At 36.4% G+C, this 15,230-nt stretch overlaps 1 protein-coding gene across 15 annotated transcripts in view; it reads right to left on the bottom strand.

Moving 5' to 3' along the window:
* ANKRD12 (ankyrin repeat domain 12) overlaps positions 1 to 15,230 on the bottom strand; it is a 137,641-nt gene that overhangs the window by 11,821 nt on the left and 110,590 nt on the right. For all 15 annotated transcript variants that reach the window (XM_023647452.2, XM_070220576.1, XM_023647449.2 and 12 more), the window contains one exon: positions 3,456 to 8,155. In XM_023647452.2, the coding sequence (XP_023503220.1) occupies positions 3,456 to 8,155 (4,700 nt within the window). The remainder of the gene's footprint in view (positions 1 to 3,455; positions 8,156 to 15,230) is intronic.

The following is a 15,230-nucleotide window of genomic DNA, read 5'->3' as shown; positions in this document are numbered from 1 at the left end:
TTGAAAGAATGACGAATTTATTAACAACTCTATTCTTTTCAATCTACTACTCCTGATTATCATTAGTAGGGTAATATCAAAATCTTCTGTCTTTTAACATTTAAAAGGCACTAGCATCAGGCATATTCTGTGGATGTGGAACTAAAGCACTATCTTGCCTCTAACTTTTTCATCTTCTCTGAACTGGGCTTTGAAAGCAGGAGCAGGCACAATGTGGAACAGCACAGAACAGCCTGGGGGCCATCATGTACAGGAGGGTAGTAACTTCAGCCAAGCCCACGAAAGTATGGGAGGACCTTGCATGAACTGATGGGACTTTGGTCTATAGAAAACTGGGAGTCTCTAAAGATGTTAGCTGGGTAGTCATACAATCAGATATGAGTTTTATATAAAGAACCCAGACAATACGAAGAGATTAAACTAGAACCTATGGCAGTTGTTCAGAATGTCTGCTCTGCTCATTTTTGACAGTTAGTACAATGCTTATTAGCACATAGTTGTGAATTATTTACATTCGTAATACTTTGAATACAGGCACAGCTCGGAGAGATTGTGGGTTTGGTTCCAGATCACTGCAACAAAGTGAATATCAAGATAAAGCGACTCATGAAGTTTTTGGTTTCCCAGTGCACATAAAAGTTATGTTTACACTATACTGTAGTCTGTTAAGTGTGCAATAGCACTACGTCTAAAAAACAATGTCCATACCTTAATTAAAAAATACTTTATTACTAAAAAATGCCAATCATAATCTGAGCTTTCAGCGAATCGTAATCTTTTTGCTGGTGCAAGCTCTTGTAAAAACGTAGTATCTGTGAAGCACAATAAAGCGAAGCACAATAAAACAAGGTATGCTTGTATTCAATTATGCAATATTCACACATGGGAGTCAAGAGCCTAAGGAGCTAATGAAGTCCTTGCATGGCCATGGTAAGAAAGAGAAGGGGAAAGGATGTGAGATGAACAAGATGACTTAGTGACTGATGTGATGGGAGAGCAGAGGGGAAGAGGTGAAGGTTAAATTTTGGGAAATTAGATAGCAGATAATGATAGTAACTAAAGCAGTGAGGGCAAAAAGAAGACATTTGAGATAAATGTGTTTGGAATTGGACACAATAACTTTAAGGATATTTTGGGACTTTCAGGAAATATCCAGAAGCAGGTAGAAACACGGTTATGGAAATCAGTAGTGTATTCAGGGCTGAAGATAAATTTGGGACTCATTCTACAAGAAATAAACAGTGTTCCAGCCCTTCATCATATTATAGTGCAGAGGTAGACGCATGTAAACAGTTAACTACAATATCACAGGGGAGGTATAGCGAAGACACAAGCAATTCTTCTTCGATGAGTTTTGACACAGGTGACATCACAGCTGGAACAAAGGCAAGGAAGAGGACAGAAAAGGGAGCCTGGTAAGAACAACATTTCAGGCAGAGGGACAAACACTGCCAAAGTACCAAAAGCAGGACAAGAGATTTCCATAGAGGAGTCAGTTCAGTTAGCCTGAAATATTAGGTCAATTTGGAAATAGTAGTGAGAAAATGAAGCTAGAGGTGTAGATTGGGATCAGACTGTGAAATGAATGGTTATGCTATGCTTAGATGTGGATTTTAGGCTGTAAACAATGGTGAAGTCAGCCAATCGCAGCTGAGAACTTAAATAGGGAAATAGCTTTTTGTTGCTTTTAAAGGGATGTAAAGTTAACAACAAAAGAGAATGCTCCAGCAGAGAAAAAAACTAGGAGAAACAAGAAGTGAAAAAGTTGCTGTGATGTTCTAAGTGAGAGAGAATGATGAGGGCCCTAAACCAAGGCAGTGGTAGAAGGTACAGATTCTGGAGAGAGTTCTAAGGTAGAATGGTTACAATCTGGTGGCTGACAGGCTTCTACCTTGGTGTCATCACTAACCAAGAAAGATCTGTTATTGAGAGAAGGAGGGACAAATCATTCCTTTTGGTCTGTGTGAAGGACGAGGTCAGAGTGGATGCTGTGGTGCATGGTTAGACATCCCCATCAGGAATAAGGCACTCACCTCCCAGCTCCTAGGAGGGTTGCTGGGTGACAACTCTCATTGGAGTTCCTCTCTAGGAACTATGTTTCAGGGAAGAGAGTTGGCATGCCCAAGGTCATGTTCCCTCCCTGAGTGCAGGCTATCTATCAGAAAGGCCACCCCACTCCAAAGCTCCTGTGGGTTCAGCTGAGGTCACTGTTGCAACTGCATTCCCGTTCAACTTCTTGCTCTGCCCAATTCTACTTCCCTCACATACTTACAGGTACTGTTCCTAACAGCACTCATCAGTAAACCTCTTGTACACAATCTCAGAGTCAGCTTCCTGGGGAACCAAATCTATGATAGGTGTCTGAAGGTCATTTAGGTGATGATGCTCAGGAGGCACCTATATTTGATTCAAACCAACAGAGAAGATATAGCTAGAAAATTTGGGGGGGACTAACTGGCACATGGAAGACTGCTGAAATCACAGAAATAGGTAAGACCAAAACAACAAAAAAGCTGACTGAAGAATTAACTCCTAGAGAAGTCTGATAGTTAAAGGGTGGGTAGAGGAATGAATCATTAAAAGAGAAAAAGATCAGTCAGTGAGACAAGGGAACCAGAAGAGAGCACCATCATGAAAGACCAGGAAGGGGAGAATTTTATGAAGAACAAGACGATGATAATGTCAAACGTGACAGAGATCAAGTAGAAAGAAAAAGGAAGAGGCCAGTGTATCTGGCAATCACGAGCTCACTGGTGACCTCTGCCACTGCTTAACAGTGAATGGATGAATAGGAAGTGATAAAAGGTAACATCAGGCACAGACTACTTTCCAAGAGTGCGGCAGTGAAGGAGAGAGAGGGTGAGGTTGATGAAGTGGCACAGTCAAAGGATAACTTCTTTCTCCCCAGGATGAAGACAACTCAAATAAGTTTGGAGTGGGTGGATAAGGGCCAATGGAGAGGCAAAACTGAAAAATATACAGGGAGAAGTGTTTTAATAGAGGAAGCTTCCAAAGAGGCTGAAGGGAATGGGATCAAAAGCACATGTAAAGGCGTTACCCTCCAAAGAAATAAAACCATACTTCCTTTGGGACAAAAGGAAAAGCAGGTAAGGAAAAAGATACTGTAAAACAGTGCTGTTCAATAAAGTAGCCACTAGCTACACACAACTACTGAGCACTTACTGAAATGTCGCTAGCATGAACGGAGATGTAATCAAGCCCACTGGATTTCAAATACTTAGTACAAAAAAAAAGAACATAAAACATCTCAATTTTTCTATACTGAGAAACAGTATTTTGGATATAGTGGGTTAAATAAAATATTAAAATTAATTTCACCTATTTCTTTTTACTTTTTAAAGTATGGCTACTAGAAAATTTAAAACTATATTTGTGACTTGCAGTGTATTTCTACTGGTCAGTGTAGTAGATGTATTTCAAGTGATGTTACTTACTGTGGGAATGCAAATCTTGCTTAAGGGGTTTCCATCCAGGAGATATGATCCATTAAATGTCACATATTCATCATAATACTGAGGTGCTTGAGGAATAACACTACACAACAATTTGCGCTTTTCTTCAATCTTTTTCCTTATATGCAAGTATTCAAAATATGGATTTGCTCTCTCTGAACTGTATGGCTGAATCTCGTCCAGTTTCAGAGAATCTACGATGGCTGCCAAAGACTGCTGAGTTTTCTCTTTTGCTTGTAGCAAAGAGGGACTCACTTGCACAGGCTGAGGTACACGGGACACTTTCCTTTTCCGTGGGTGGTGAATTTGAGGATCATCTTCTTCAGTTAATCTTATTCTGCCTCTAGGAGATGAAGATTCGCTGTCCTTTTCTGGCAATAGTGCACAGCTAGCAAGGATCTGTTTGTTTTGACTTGCCACTGTGTTTGCTTTGTTTCTAGTCATCCTTTGAGGGATCTGGTTTTCAGTTTTATCATCTTCAGCATTTTCTTCTAATTCTACTTTAACTAATTGACCATATTTATGCATTTCTGGTTGAGCTGATTGTTGTGACTGGTTTTCCAGACTTGATAAAGTACTTTGTTGTGATTCTTCATCTTCGATGGAAAGCAAACACTTTTCACTTTCAGGACAATGTTTTGGATTATCTTGTTCATTTAGGTTTCCTTTCGGCATCCCTGCATTCATATCACATAAATCAGAATCACACTTATCATTCAAATGAGTTAAAACCAAGCTCTCCAGTTTGCTTTCTTTTTCATGTGAAATAATCTGAATATCAGAAGTGCTATTTTCAACCCCATGACTACCGGAAGACTTATACATTAGTCTGCTGAATGCATAAGGTGTACTGAGCTGGGAAGAGGCATCACTTCCACTAAAGTCCTTTTCTGATGGTAATACAGGCAAAGTATTAGCCTTCTCAAAATTTGGTGATGCTTCTTGAACGATGCTTTCAGAGTACACTGGGACAAAGGCATCTGTCTTTTGAACATCTGTTAGGACAAAAGTATTCTCCATATCTTTTGCAGACTCACTATCTAAAGCAGAACTGATAATTTGAACTGCATTTTTCTGTTGTAAAATACCAGGCTCTTGATTGGCAACAGATGACAAAGACACATGTTTAGAAACAGACTCAGTATCTGAAAGTGATTGGCTGTGGAAAGAGCAAGGGTGCTGTGAAGGCAGAAAGGATGGTGGATCTTGAGCACAAGAGTGTCCTGGAGGTTCAGTCTGGTGCAGGGACAAAAAATCAGTATTCTGTTCTTTCAGTATTTTGTTTTCAGAATTACAAAAACCCTGAACAGAAGAATCTTGATCAGGTGTACTAGAATTTGGGGAGATAAAGTCACTGGTGCTTAATGACTCCAGTCTATCAACAGGTATGCCCCATGATTTATTTTGGATCACACCAACCTGATTGGATGGCTCTAAATGCACAGGACTGTTCATTAAAGTGCTCACTGCAGCAGTACTCTTGGTAACATTTATATCAGCTGAAACATATTTGCTGTTTACAGATCTAGTTGGAGAGGCTGCAAAGCTGGAATGTACGTTAGACACATTTGAAAGTTCTCTTTCAGGCACATGTGAGGATACCTCAGGTTTGGGAGAAGGACAAATATCTCTTGGCACAGCTAAGCCACTTTGATTGCTTTCTTCTGATATTGTCTGGAACTGTTTTGTATGTTCACAGATGACAGATGGCATGCTACATCTTCGAACTTCTACAGTTGGTCTCCCCTCACTTATGACTAGTTTAGCATCTTCTATAGAAGATGATCGGAGATGGGATGTTGGAAGTCTGCTTGTATATGGTGGCTTAATCCGCTCTGGCAGTTCAGCCAGGCTATCTAACTCCCGTTCATGAAGGGCAGGAGATTTGGCAACTGGGAAAAAAGGTGATTGGGAAAAGGACATTTGGGAATCTGAACCCTCTAACATAAAGTCAGAATCATACTCAACTGGAGGCCTTGGGGTTGTCACTGTAGTATGGCAGGAATCTTCTGAGCTGGCAACCGAAATCAGGGATACAGATCTGGAGCTGAGACCCAGCTTTTCACTTTCTGATCTAGGAGATCTGTTTAAGCTATTATCTGAAACAAAGGATGACTTCCCCAAATTCATTATATTTTTGGTGTCAACAGATTGTGATCTATTACTTATAGCATCTTTAGATTGTTTCTCCTTGGTATAAGCATCAGTCAGCTCTGAACTCTTTGACCTAATAAGTTCTTTATTTTTAGACTCAGCTAGTGCATGCTTTGTTTTTTCTTTATCTTTTACTTTAAGTTCCAAACAATTACGATTTCTCAACCGTTCCTTTTCTTTTTGCTTTATTTTTTCCTTATGTTTTTTGTGCCACTGCTCTATTTCTAGATCTTTAAGGCTTAGCATTCGTTCAAAACTTGTCTGCATTAAATCATCATTCACTAACCTCTTTTCTTTAGGTCGAGTATCTTTTGATGCTGGTGATGACTTAGGTTTAGGCTTATCTGCTTCAGATTTTAGTTTGAGTAAACTATTAAGTTGAATTTTATCTTTATGTTTGTCTCGTTCTTTGTATCTGTCTATATCTTTATCTTTTTTATCTTTTTCTTTTCCATCAGGAGTTTTCAAAGGTTCATCTTTTGTTTTTTCTTTAAGGGATAAAGTTTTTTCATGTTGTGCTTTACTACTGTCTGCTATACTTGACTTCTTCTCTTCCTGGAAGTGTTTGGAGTTAGTTATATTTACGCTTTCTTTCTCTCTCGATTTTTCCTTTTTATCTATCTCCCTATCTTTATTTTTGCTTTTTTCTGATTTAGTATAGTCACTATTATCTAATTGTTTGGGTTTTTTTTCCATCAAATGCTTTTCTTTGCTTTCTGCTACATGCCTCTCTCTGTCAGATTTTTCTTTGTCATGTTTTCTCTCTATCTTTTCTCTACTTTTCTCCCTGTCATCAGCTTTTTTAATGGCAGTAATATTTTTTATCTTCTCACCTTCTTTATGGCATTTCTCTGTGTGATGTGAATACAGCTTGTCTTTTTCTTTTATTTTGTCGACACATTCACTAAGATCTAATTTGTCTTTCTCTGATTTATGCTCATGTTTTTTCTTCTCTTTTTCAGAATTTTTTTTTTCAGTCTTTTCAATGTCCTTTTCTTTAGCCTGAAATCGTTTCTCAGATTTTTCCTTACTTTCTTTTATATGCTTTTCAATTTCTATTTCCTTTTCCATTGAATGTAACCCTATAGATTCCTCACTAACACTTACACCTAAAGAACTGAATTCTGTTTCTTTATCTATGGGCACATTCTCTCTTTCTTCTTTTAAATCTTTTATTTTTTCCTCCCTAAAAGACTTCTCACTTTCCTTTTTAATCTTTTCTCGTTCTTCTTTAAAGTTCCTCTCTTTTGAGACATGCTTTTCCTTGGTTGATTTATCATCTTTTATGTTTTTTTCCAATTTCGATTTTTTTTCTAATATTAGGGACTCATGTTCCATATTTAAAAATAGATCTTCAGTTTCATCACTTTTAAAAAAATTTTCTTTCCAAAATTCTCTATCAAATTCCACACTCCGCTGTAGCTCTTTAGTGCCATCCCTATTTTTGTATTTTTCCTTTTCACCTTCAATTTCTTTTTTATGCTTTTCTTTTTCCCTCTCTTTATGTTTCAATTTATGCTTTTTTAATGTTTTACCCTCTTTATCCATTTTTTTCAGTGTGCAATCTGAATTTTCAAATGTTGGACTATGATCTTCATCCTTTATTTTGGCATTTGACTTTTCACCAAATTCTAAGTGGAAATCTTTCTGATGTTTGCTTTTTTCCTTATGCTTACAAGATTTTACACTTGAACTTTCTGGCAAGAATTCAGATTCTGTATTATCGTACCGAACAAGATCAGGTTGTAATGATGTTTCAGAACTTCCTGGTGATAAACATGTTTTAGTATGTTCTTGTTTCAGTGGTGAGGACTGCTTTTCACTTAGTCCACAAGAATGTTTGGGAGATTTACCAGTGGAAATATGAAATAAATGTAATGAAGAATCATCTTTTGGGCTAAAAGATTTCCTAAAATTCCCCTCCTCTCTGGTCTTTTCTGAACAGTCTAGTGTGGTATTAACCGCCAAGTTTGTTACTCTGGTATTTTCTTTCCCTTCTTTTTCTTGCTTCAGTTCTTGGTTTTCTTTATTTTTGTTCTGGTTCTTTAATTTTCTTTTAACTTTGCCTTTCTGTTTGTGTTCATTTGAAATTCCATATTCTTTTTTGGTTTGTGTATCAGAATTTGATGTTTCAGGGACAGAACATGGAGCCGAAACCTTTTTGTTCTGAAGAATTTCTTCATCCGAACTTTCAGAACTTGAATACAAAACCCTAGATGGCTTTTGTTTTTTACTTTTCAGTGATTTAGGATAGAAAGTTTTTTCCTGTTTCGCAAACAAACTATTCTTTTCTATTTCAGATTCACTCTCTTTTCGTAGCTCTTTCCTAAGAATATGCCTATCATCAATCATCTTATTTAATTCTTCATCATCATCATCTTTGAACTCATATTCATCAAGGGCAGATGGAAGAGGTGCTTTACTTGGAATTATTTGTTTACTTTCACAGATGAGAGAGTCTTTCTCTGTCTCAGAGTCAATATTTTCATCAACACTGGAAGGATTTACAGACCGAGCCTCTTCAGAATCTAGAATAAGAAAAGAAAATCTGTTGTTGGTTAAAAGACAATTGTCAGGGGCCAGCCCCGTGGCCGAGTAGGTTAAGTTCGCGCTCTCCGCTTCGGCAGCCCAGGGTTTCACCAGTTCAGATCCTGGGCGCGAACATGGCACCATTTGTCAGGCCATGCTAAGGGGGCATCCCACATACCACAACCAGAGGCACTCACAACTAGAATATACAACTATGTACCGGGGGGCTTCAGGGAGAAAAAGAAGGAAAAAAAGAAGAAGAAGACTGGCAACAGATGTTAGCTGAGGTGCCAATCTTTAAAAAATATAAATTACAAAATTAAAACAAAACCTAACTGTCAGAAAAATAAGACTGAGAGGAAAATATAGCATACACATTAAATATTTCAAACAATTAAAAAAATTTCAGATTTATATGTGAGTAACACAATAGAAGTATATAAGAACTCTGGTTACAAGGTTGTGGAAAAGCTTTACGGAGAATGTGCTTCAGGATGAGATCCCCCGACACTTTTAAAAGCATACAATATACTGAATTTACAAGACATATATCAAAATGTATAATCTAAAGCAGAGCTTCATAACCCAGGGGACTGGATTCAGGGGAAATATTATGTATGTACACATTATTTTTTTTTTCTGGAGAAAGAATATTGAACTTAGTAAGATTCTTCGATGCAAAAAGATTAAGAACCATTAACTTAAAGGGTTTAAGTAAATATCATGATTGTTTTACATATTTCAGAATTTTTATTAGTAAAATAATAAGAGTCCAAGTGATTCCCATAATGCACAATAACTTAAACAAAGATGGTTTTGCCTATACGAGAAACCTATCTGGTAGAAAAAAAATCAGAAAAATCAAAAATATATCCCCCAATTATATAATTAAGATCACAACAGATAAACTGAATAAATGTGTAATTTGAGGAAAGCTACTCTATTCCTTAGTTTACTTATCTATAATTTAGACTTGATACTAATATATACTTTAGTACAACGGGAAAAAATGGGCTCAATTCCTATATATTTTTAAGTACATTAAAATTGAAGTACATGAAAATTTAACTACATCCAAGCTGTTGTATAAATATAGCCAAAGCACTGCTAGAGTCTATTTCACTCTATCATTTTTAAGCAAAATATTTTTTTCTTCCTTGGTGGGCATCTTTTCTTAGCTGAAATGTATGTTGTACGCATGGGGCCTCTAACTGAAAAGAAAATCCAGGTCTCTAACTAAAGGAAAAGAAAATAGGCCTCTGACCAAGAGGAGGAAAAAACCAAACTCATAACAAAAGTGATAATTAAACACTTCTTTTGCTAAGTAATTAATAATATTAAAATTGTAAATTTATTTTAATACATCAAGCTTCCTCTGAAGTGATCTAGCTCCCAATATTTTCTTCATGTGAAAAGTCAAATTCCAGAAGCATTTTGGAGGTCTCTAAGGTACTGAGCACTGCCTAGAAGGCTGCAGAGGCCACCATCTTGTTTTTGGAGAAGATGTGGTAACATTCTAAGACAATATCAAATGCCAATGAGTGACATAGTTATACTGACACATGGTATAAAAAGAACACTTTTGGAATTATAATGGCTTATACATATGTTGAAACTGCTCTCCATTCCCAGTTATCCATATTGCAATATGTAGTATTAAACTACAGAACTTCATGTTGCAAAAAAGAAACACCTATTTTGGACTCCCTATTTTGGTCCTTGATTAAATGAATACAAGAATATGTACCAATACAACAGGTGTTATTTTCTCTTGTTAATGCCTTATTTATAATTTGTTCTTGACGACTTTTCTCTGCTTGCAGTTTTCAAGGATTTAATTCTTCCTGGTTTATATATAACTATTCTATTTATACTCTGTTTCTCATTAGTTTTACTGGAAATTGGGAATTATTTTCTCCTCAGGATATCCCACAAAACTCAGTTCTACACTTAGAGTCAGCCTTCAATAAAAATTTGTTACGCTCCAGCAGGCACACAGTGCTAGGAGCTAGGATGAAAAAAACAGTTCTGTCTCTTAATGGTCATACAACCTGATAACCACTAAAAGGGTAGCAGCTACTAGGTCCAAAGGGTGCATCTGAGCAAGAGTCTGCCTGAGAGAACTGGACAAGAAAAGCAGGCTTCTCAGAAGAGCAGGACTGAAGCTGAGGTATGAAGGACGCACAGGGATTTCAGGTAGGATTTGGGGGCATGAAAATAAGTATTATATAAACAAGCAGCTCAGATCACAGCTTTACACCATTTCACATATGGCTTTTTTCCAATTAACAGATTGAAGACATTTTCTTTTGAAGTTACATTTTCCTCATTACTACTTTCCAGGGCTGCATATTACATCGAGTTAAAATGTAATCACTTCAACTGATTCTTCTACTAAGGGGACATTCAGGTTGCTTTCAATCATCTGATATAGATATATTTAATAATGAAGAACAAATTTTTGTACACAATGTTACTTGAAAATAGCAGTTTATCAATTTGTGAGTGTTTGTGTAGGAAAAAAGAAAAGAGAAATACATCAAAATAGTATCTATAGTAAACTCTGGCCAGAGGAATTATGGGTGATTTTTATTTTCTTCTTCAAGCTTTTCGGTATTTCCCAAATTCCTAGCATAACAGATGCATTACTTTCATCATCAGAAAAAATATTTTAAAAAGTTCCCTAATAGGTATAAAATGGTATCACTGATTGATTTTTTTGATTATTGGTGTGGCTGATTTTTCCATATGTTTGTATTTTCTCCTGTGTAACGTCACTTTATAATTTCTTCAGCCTATTTTCTTCTGGTCTTTTTTTGCCTATGCAACAAAAAGGACATGTCAGGGCACTTAATACATTACTTAAATTATACTAGACCTATAGTCTTATGTATGTTTCACTTATTTTATCATAGTGCTTACCATTTTGAATATACACATTAAAGGTTAAATGTGAATTCTCTAAGGGAGTTACACATATTTGTGTACCCTGAGAGAGATGCAAGGTTTGTCATCTACATTCCTGATTCATCTGTTGAAGGTAATTAAGCAATGCTCTCCAATGCAGATATGCCTTTTCCCTATGGTTCTTTTTAAAAGACTCCTACTTTCTTAACAGGGAAAAACTGTAAGCTCTAAAGTGAGTAAGTTGGTCTGATGTCCATTAATGTCCATGACGAAGAGTGTGGAATTACCCTGGTGAAAGATCATAACCTGGCTCTGGTCGCTGAGTCCCATGCGCCCATGAGGCTCGCTCCTCTGCATGCTGGTTCTCAGCACCAGCAGCAATGACCCTGTGCTGCTCTCACAAGCTGGCTAGTCTGGGATCTCAACAAAGGTAGTACACTTCTATGATGTCATTTCACTTGCAGACCAGGCTGAAATTCCTTTTCTTTCCTAAGCGGCCTTAAACTTTCTGATGTACTTTACCCAGGAACACAGATAAAGCTCATCTTGGAATTCCAGTGCAGTAACTTAAAAAAAAAATTGTTTCTTCTGCCTTTCTTAGGAGATGACTGCTTACAGTGAAAAAATCACCCAGAATCTCCAAATCTTCAAATTCTTGTAGTGAAATGGCCATGGTTATCATTATACTAAGTTGCTTTCCATTTTCTTCCAATCTTTTCAGTCTTTCATGTCTTATCACTAAATTTGAACTTGTATTTAAAATATTTTATCAAATTATTTCTCACAAAAAGTTCCTTTAAAAAGTTTTGTTTATCATCTAAATAATTTTATTTGAGAAACTAGGAAGGAAAATGAGAAATTGAAGGTTAAGCCAGCATTAAAACAATAAATTTTTCATTAAAGCATTTTTCTTCTCCATGAAAACATGCTAAACAATAAAGTGGAGCTTAATTGATTACATTTAAACATATCTGAAAGTTGCTCTTGTACATGCCAAGGCACTTTCCGATATTTACAACTAACATTAGTGACGTTTAAAGAACAGCTAAATATTGAGATCACTATTATCCTTAGGCTTCACTTTTTCCCTACTGAGGCAACCATAAATTTCCAACTTTTCTCGTATGGTATCCAAAAGGAACAGTAACCAAATGGAGCAGATGTGACCAAAGTAGGGAGATGACAGTATATAAAGTGAATTGCCGCTTTGAAATCTCTCCAAATTAACCAGCATGCTTTTGACAACGCAATTCCATTTCACATGCTTCACTAACAAGAAAGTCAACAGATGCTGGGCTTTTAAAATCAGTTTGAATTATATTAATGATTAAACATTTTTAGGAAACAGATATTCTACTAATGTCACATATATTTGGTAGTGGGTGATGACGATACAAAACTAAATACACCATGAACTTAAAACTTAAAGAATTTACAGTCAAGTCCAAGTCTCTACTTTCCTCTGAGATTCAACTGCCTAACCTGAAACATTTCGGACTCCTTTCAACCACTCCAACTCAAGACTGAAAACATTTAAGTCATTACTTTTTCTTCCACAACTGCTGCTTCTTGCTGTTTAAAGCCAGTATTTCCCACCTCTGTGGCATAACAATCTATCCACTTACTCAAACTAAAAACCTCAGAGCCATTTTCAATTCTCCCAACTCTTCAACTTCCAAATTCAACCATTCAAAGTTTCAATCTCTGGACCGTCTCTTAAATCCATTTTCTATTCCCACTACCACTGTCCCAGCTCAAGTTCTCATCATTTCTTGCCTAGATCAGTCATCATCTTAAACCACAATGTGGCCAGCATTATAGATCATATTATGTCTCTTGTCCTAAGAGGGCTTCCTACTCTAGGATAAAACAAAAACTCCAAAGATAATGGTATAAGACTTTTCAAAATCTAAAGCACTATTTCCACTACTACAACCATTTATTGAATCCTGCTATTTGCTATCCAAATAATATTTGGTCTTCACAACAGCAATTGTTATCCTCACTTAAGAGGCATGTAAACAGAGTCAGAGCCAGTAAGTACCTTGTCCAAGGTCACCTCACCACTAGGGGATGTAGCCCAGGGTGTTTTTGTCTGACTTCATAGTGTGTTCTAAACTGCCTCCCATCTTTCAGTCCCTGCTGTACACATTAGCCACAACAGTATACTACTTCCTCTTCCCCAAACTTCCATGCATATTTATGTGGATTCTGATTAGTTGTTCTTTATTATTTTCCACCTATTTAAGTAGGAGATATTCTAGATTAGTGGTCAGGGAGAGGAGCAGTTCAAGAATTTACATATGGGAATGGCTTAAGGGTAGTAATCTGTTGCGGGCAGGATGTTGCCTAGGGGACTTTTTTCGAGGCTATGTTTGCATTTGTATTTACTTAGGTTATACGTTTATTTGGAGTGTTTGGAAGGAGGTAAAGTTAACTTCTCATTTACCCCCTGGGAACAACACTGGTTTGAAACCATTCCAAAAGGTGTGCATTTTTTATGCCTGTTACTCTGTTCACTGGGATATGGGAGGTCAAAGATTGTCTGTTTCCTAGAAAAGGCAAGGAGCAAAGGGAAGGCTATCTGCCCCACAATATCCCTGATGCATTCCACCTACTCTAGATGAAGAGTACTTCAGGACATGCATACACACACACAATTCAGCTTTCTATAAATTAATAAACAGTACTTGCCTCAATCTATACCACCCAGAGAAATAAAAACTTCTGTATTTTATATTTGTGGGATGGAGAATGGTAGGGGTGGTAGTGTGCTTACTGAAGAAAAAAGGCCTATTTATGGAATTTGGAGTCCTTTGTGGTGAGGCAACTGTAATTTTCTGCTTCTGTTTTTCAAATTATTCAACAGATACTTCAAATATAAGTCTGTGACTTAAAATACTTAGGGACTTTCATAGGTGCTTAATAAATGTACAATAAACATACAAATAGGGAGCTTTGGAACCGTATTATGACATCAAGAAATCAAGTGGAGGTGTTGTATGGTTGGATAGGAGGACTGCAGAAAGAGAGAGAAATATGAAATACAAATTTATGCACTTTACAATTTTGTATAGTATCCAGATGGCAAATGATGTTGCCATTGACTACTGTCTGGCTAATTGATTGCTGATATCTCCCTTAAACTTAGCAATCTGAAGAGGTGGTAAGTGTTTCATCCACATCCATTAGTTCCCATGTGGAACACAGATCTGTTATTTGATTTGCTTTAGGCCGCCCATAGCTTTCAGATAGCCTGTACCTCCACACATTATGTATTACCATGCCTATCTTCCTATACTGAGCTCATGGTTTTATATGTCAGCTCCTGAACCTTTTTCAGTCAGCCAGAAATTTACTTTTAAACAATGGCACCATCTTTATATAGTGGTGTTTGTACAATTTAATACATATGTATTTTGTTTGTATTTGATGAAAATGGAAGAAGTGTTGACAGTAGCAACAATACAATTAAGATAAAGATGGAACCTACTAGATGTAATGAAAGTAGCAAATCTTTAGCCTTCTTCAGAAGCTAACTGAAATGAAGATTGTTCAACTGTCAAGAAAAAAACCATATGAAATACTAGATAAACATAGAGTGTGTCAACATTTTGAAAAGCAGTGATCGAAATAAAGATTTAAAATTATAGGCAAAATCAGCACATAAAATATTTTAATAAGTTGTACAGACAGCTTATGTCAATATTAAATGCTAGAAATTAGTTTCAAAATAAGCCTAATGTTCACCTTGGTCTTGACAAAAACTATGAAAATTGATCAGAACCATTAAAATAATCTCCTGCTCATCATTTAGCAAAATCCCCTTGTTTTTCTCCCCAAAAGTGAAGTCAGTTTACCATTAAATTCATTGTAGGTAAACGAAGAAAATCTGAAATTGAGATGAAAAAATATTTGGAAGAGTAATTTTCCTTAAATGAAATCATGGAGATGCACTGAGCAAAATCCAGACTTTTGTAAAATTTACCAGGCCAATGATCAGGTTATTTCAACAAAAATTGCAAGAATATAAGAATGGGAGGGGGATATCTATAGATTAAAAGATACTCAGACATATCATCCAACTGCAATATACACTTTATCTGGACTCTGATTTTGAAAAAGTTAAAAAAAAATTATGGTTTATGAGGCAATCAGAACTTGGAA

This window comes from Equus caballus, chromosome 8, assembly GCF_041296265.1.
Source record: "Equus caballus isolate H_3958 breed thoroughbred chromosome 8, TB-T2T, whole genome shotgun sequence".
Lineage (NCBI taxonomy): Eukaryota > Metazoa > Chordata > Mammalia > Perissodactyla > Equidae > Equus > Equus caballus.
The sequence above is the reverse complement of the archived record's forward strand: the minus strand, read 5'-3'. Positions and strand labels throughout refer to the sequence as shown.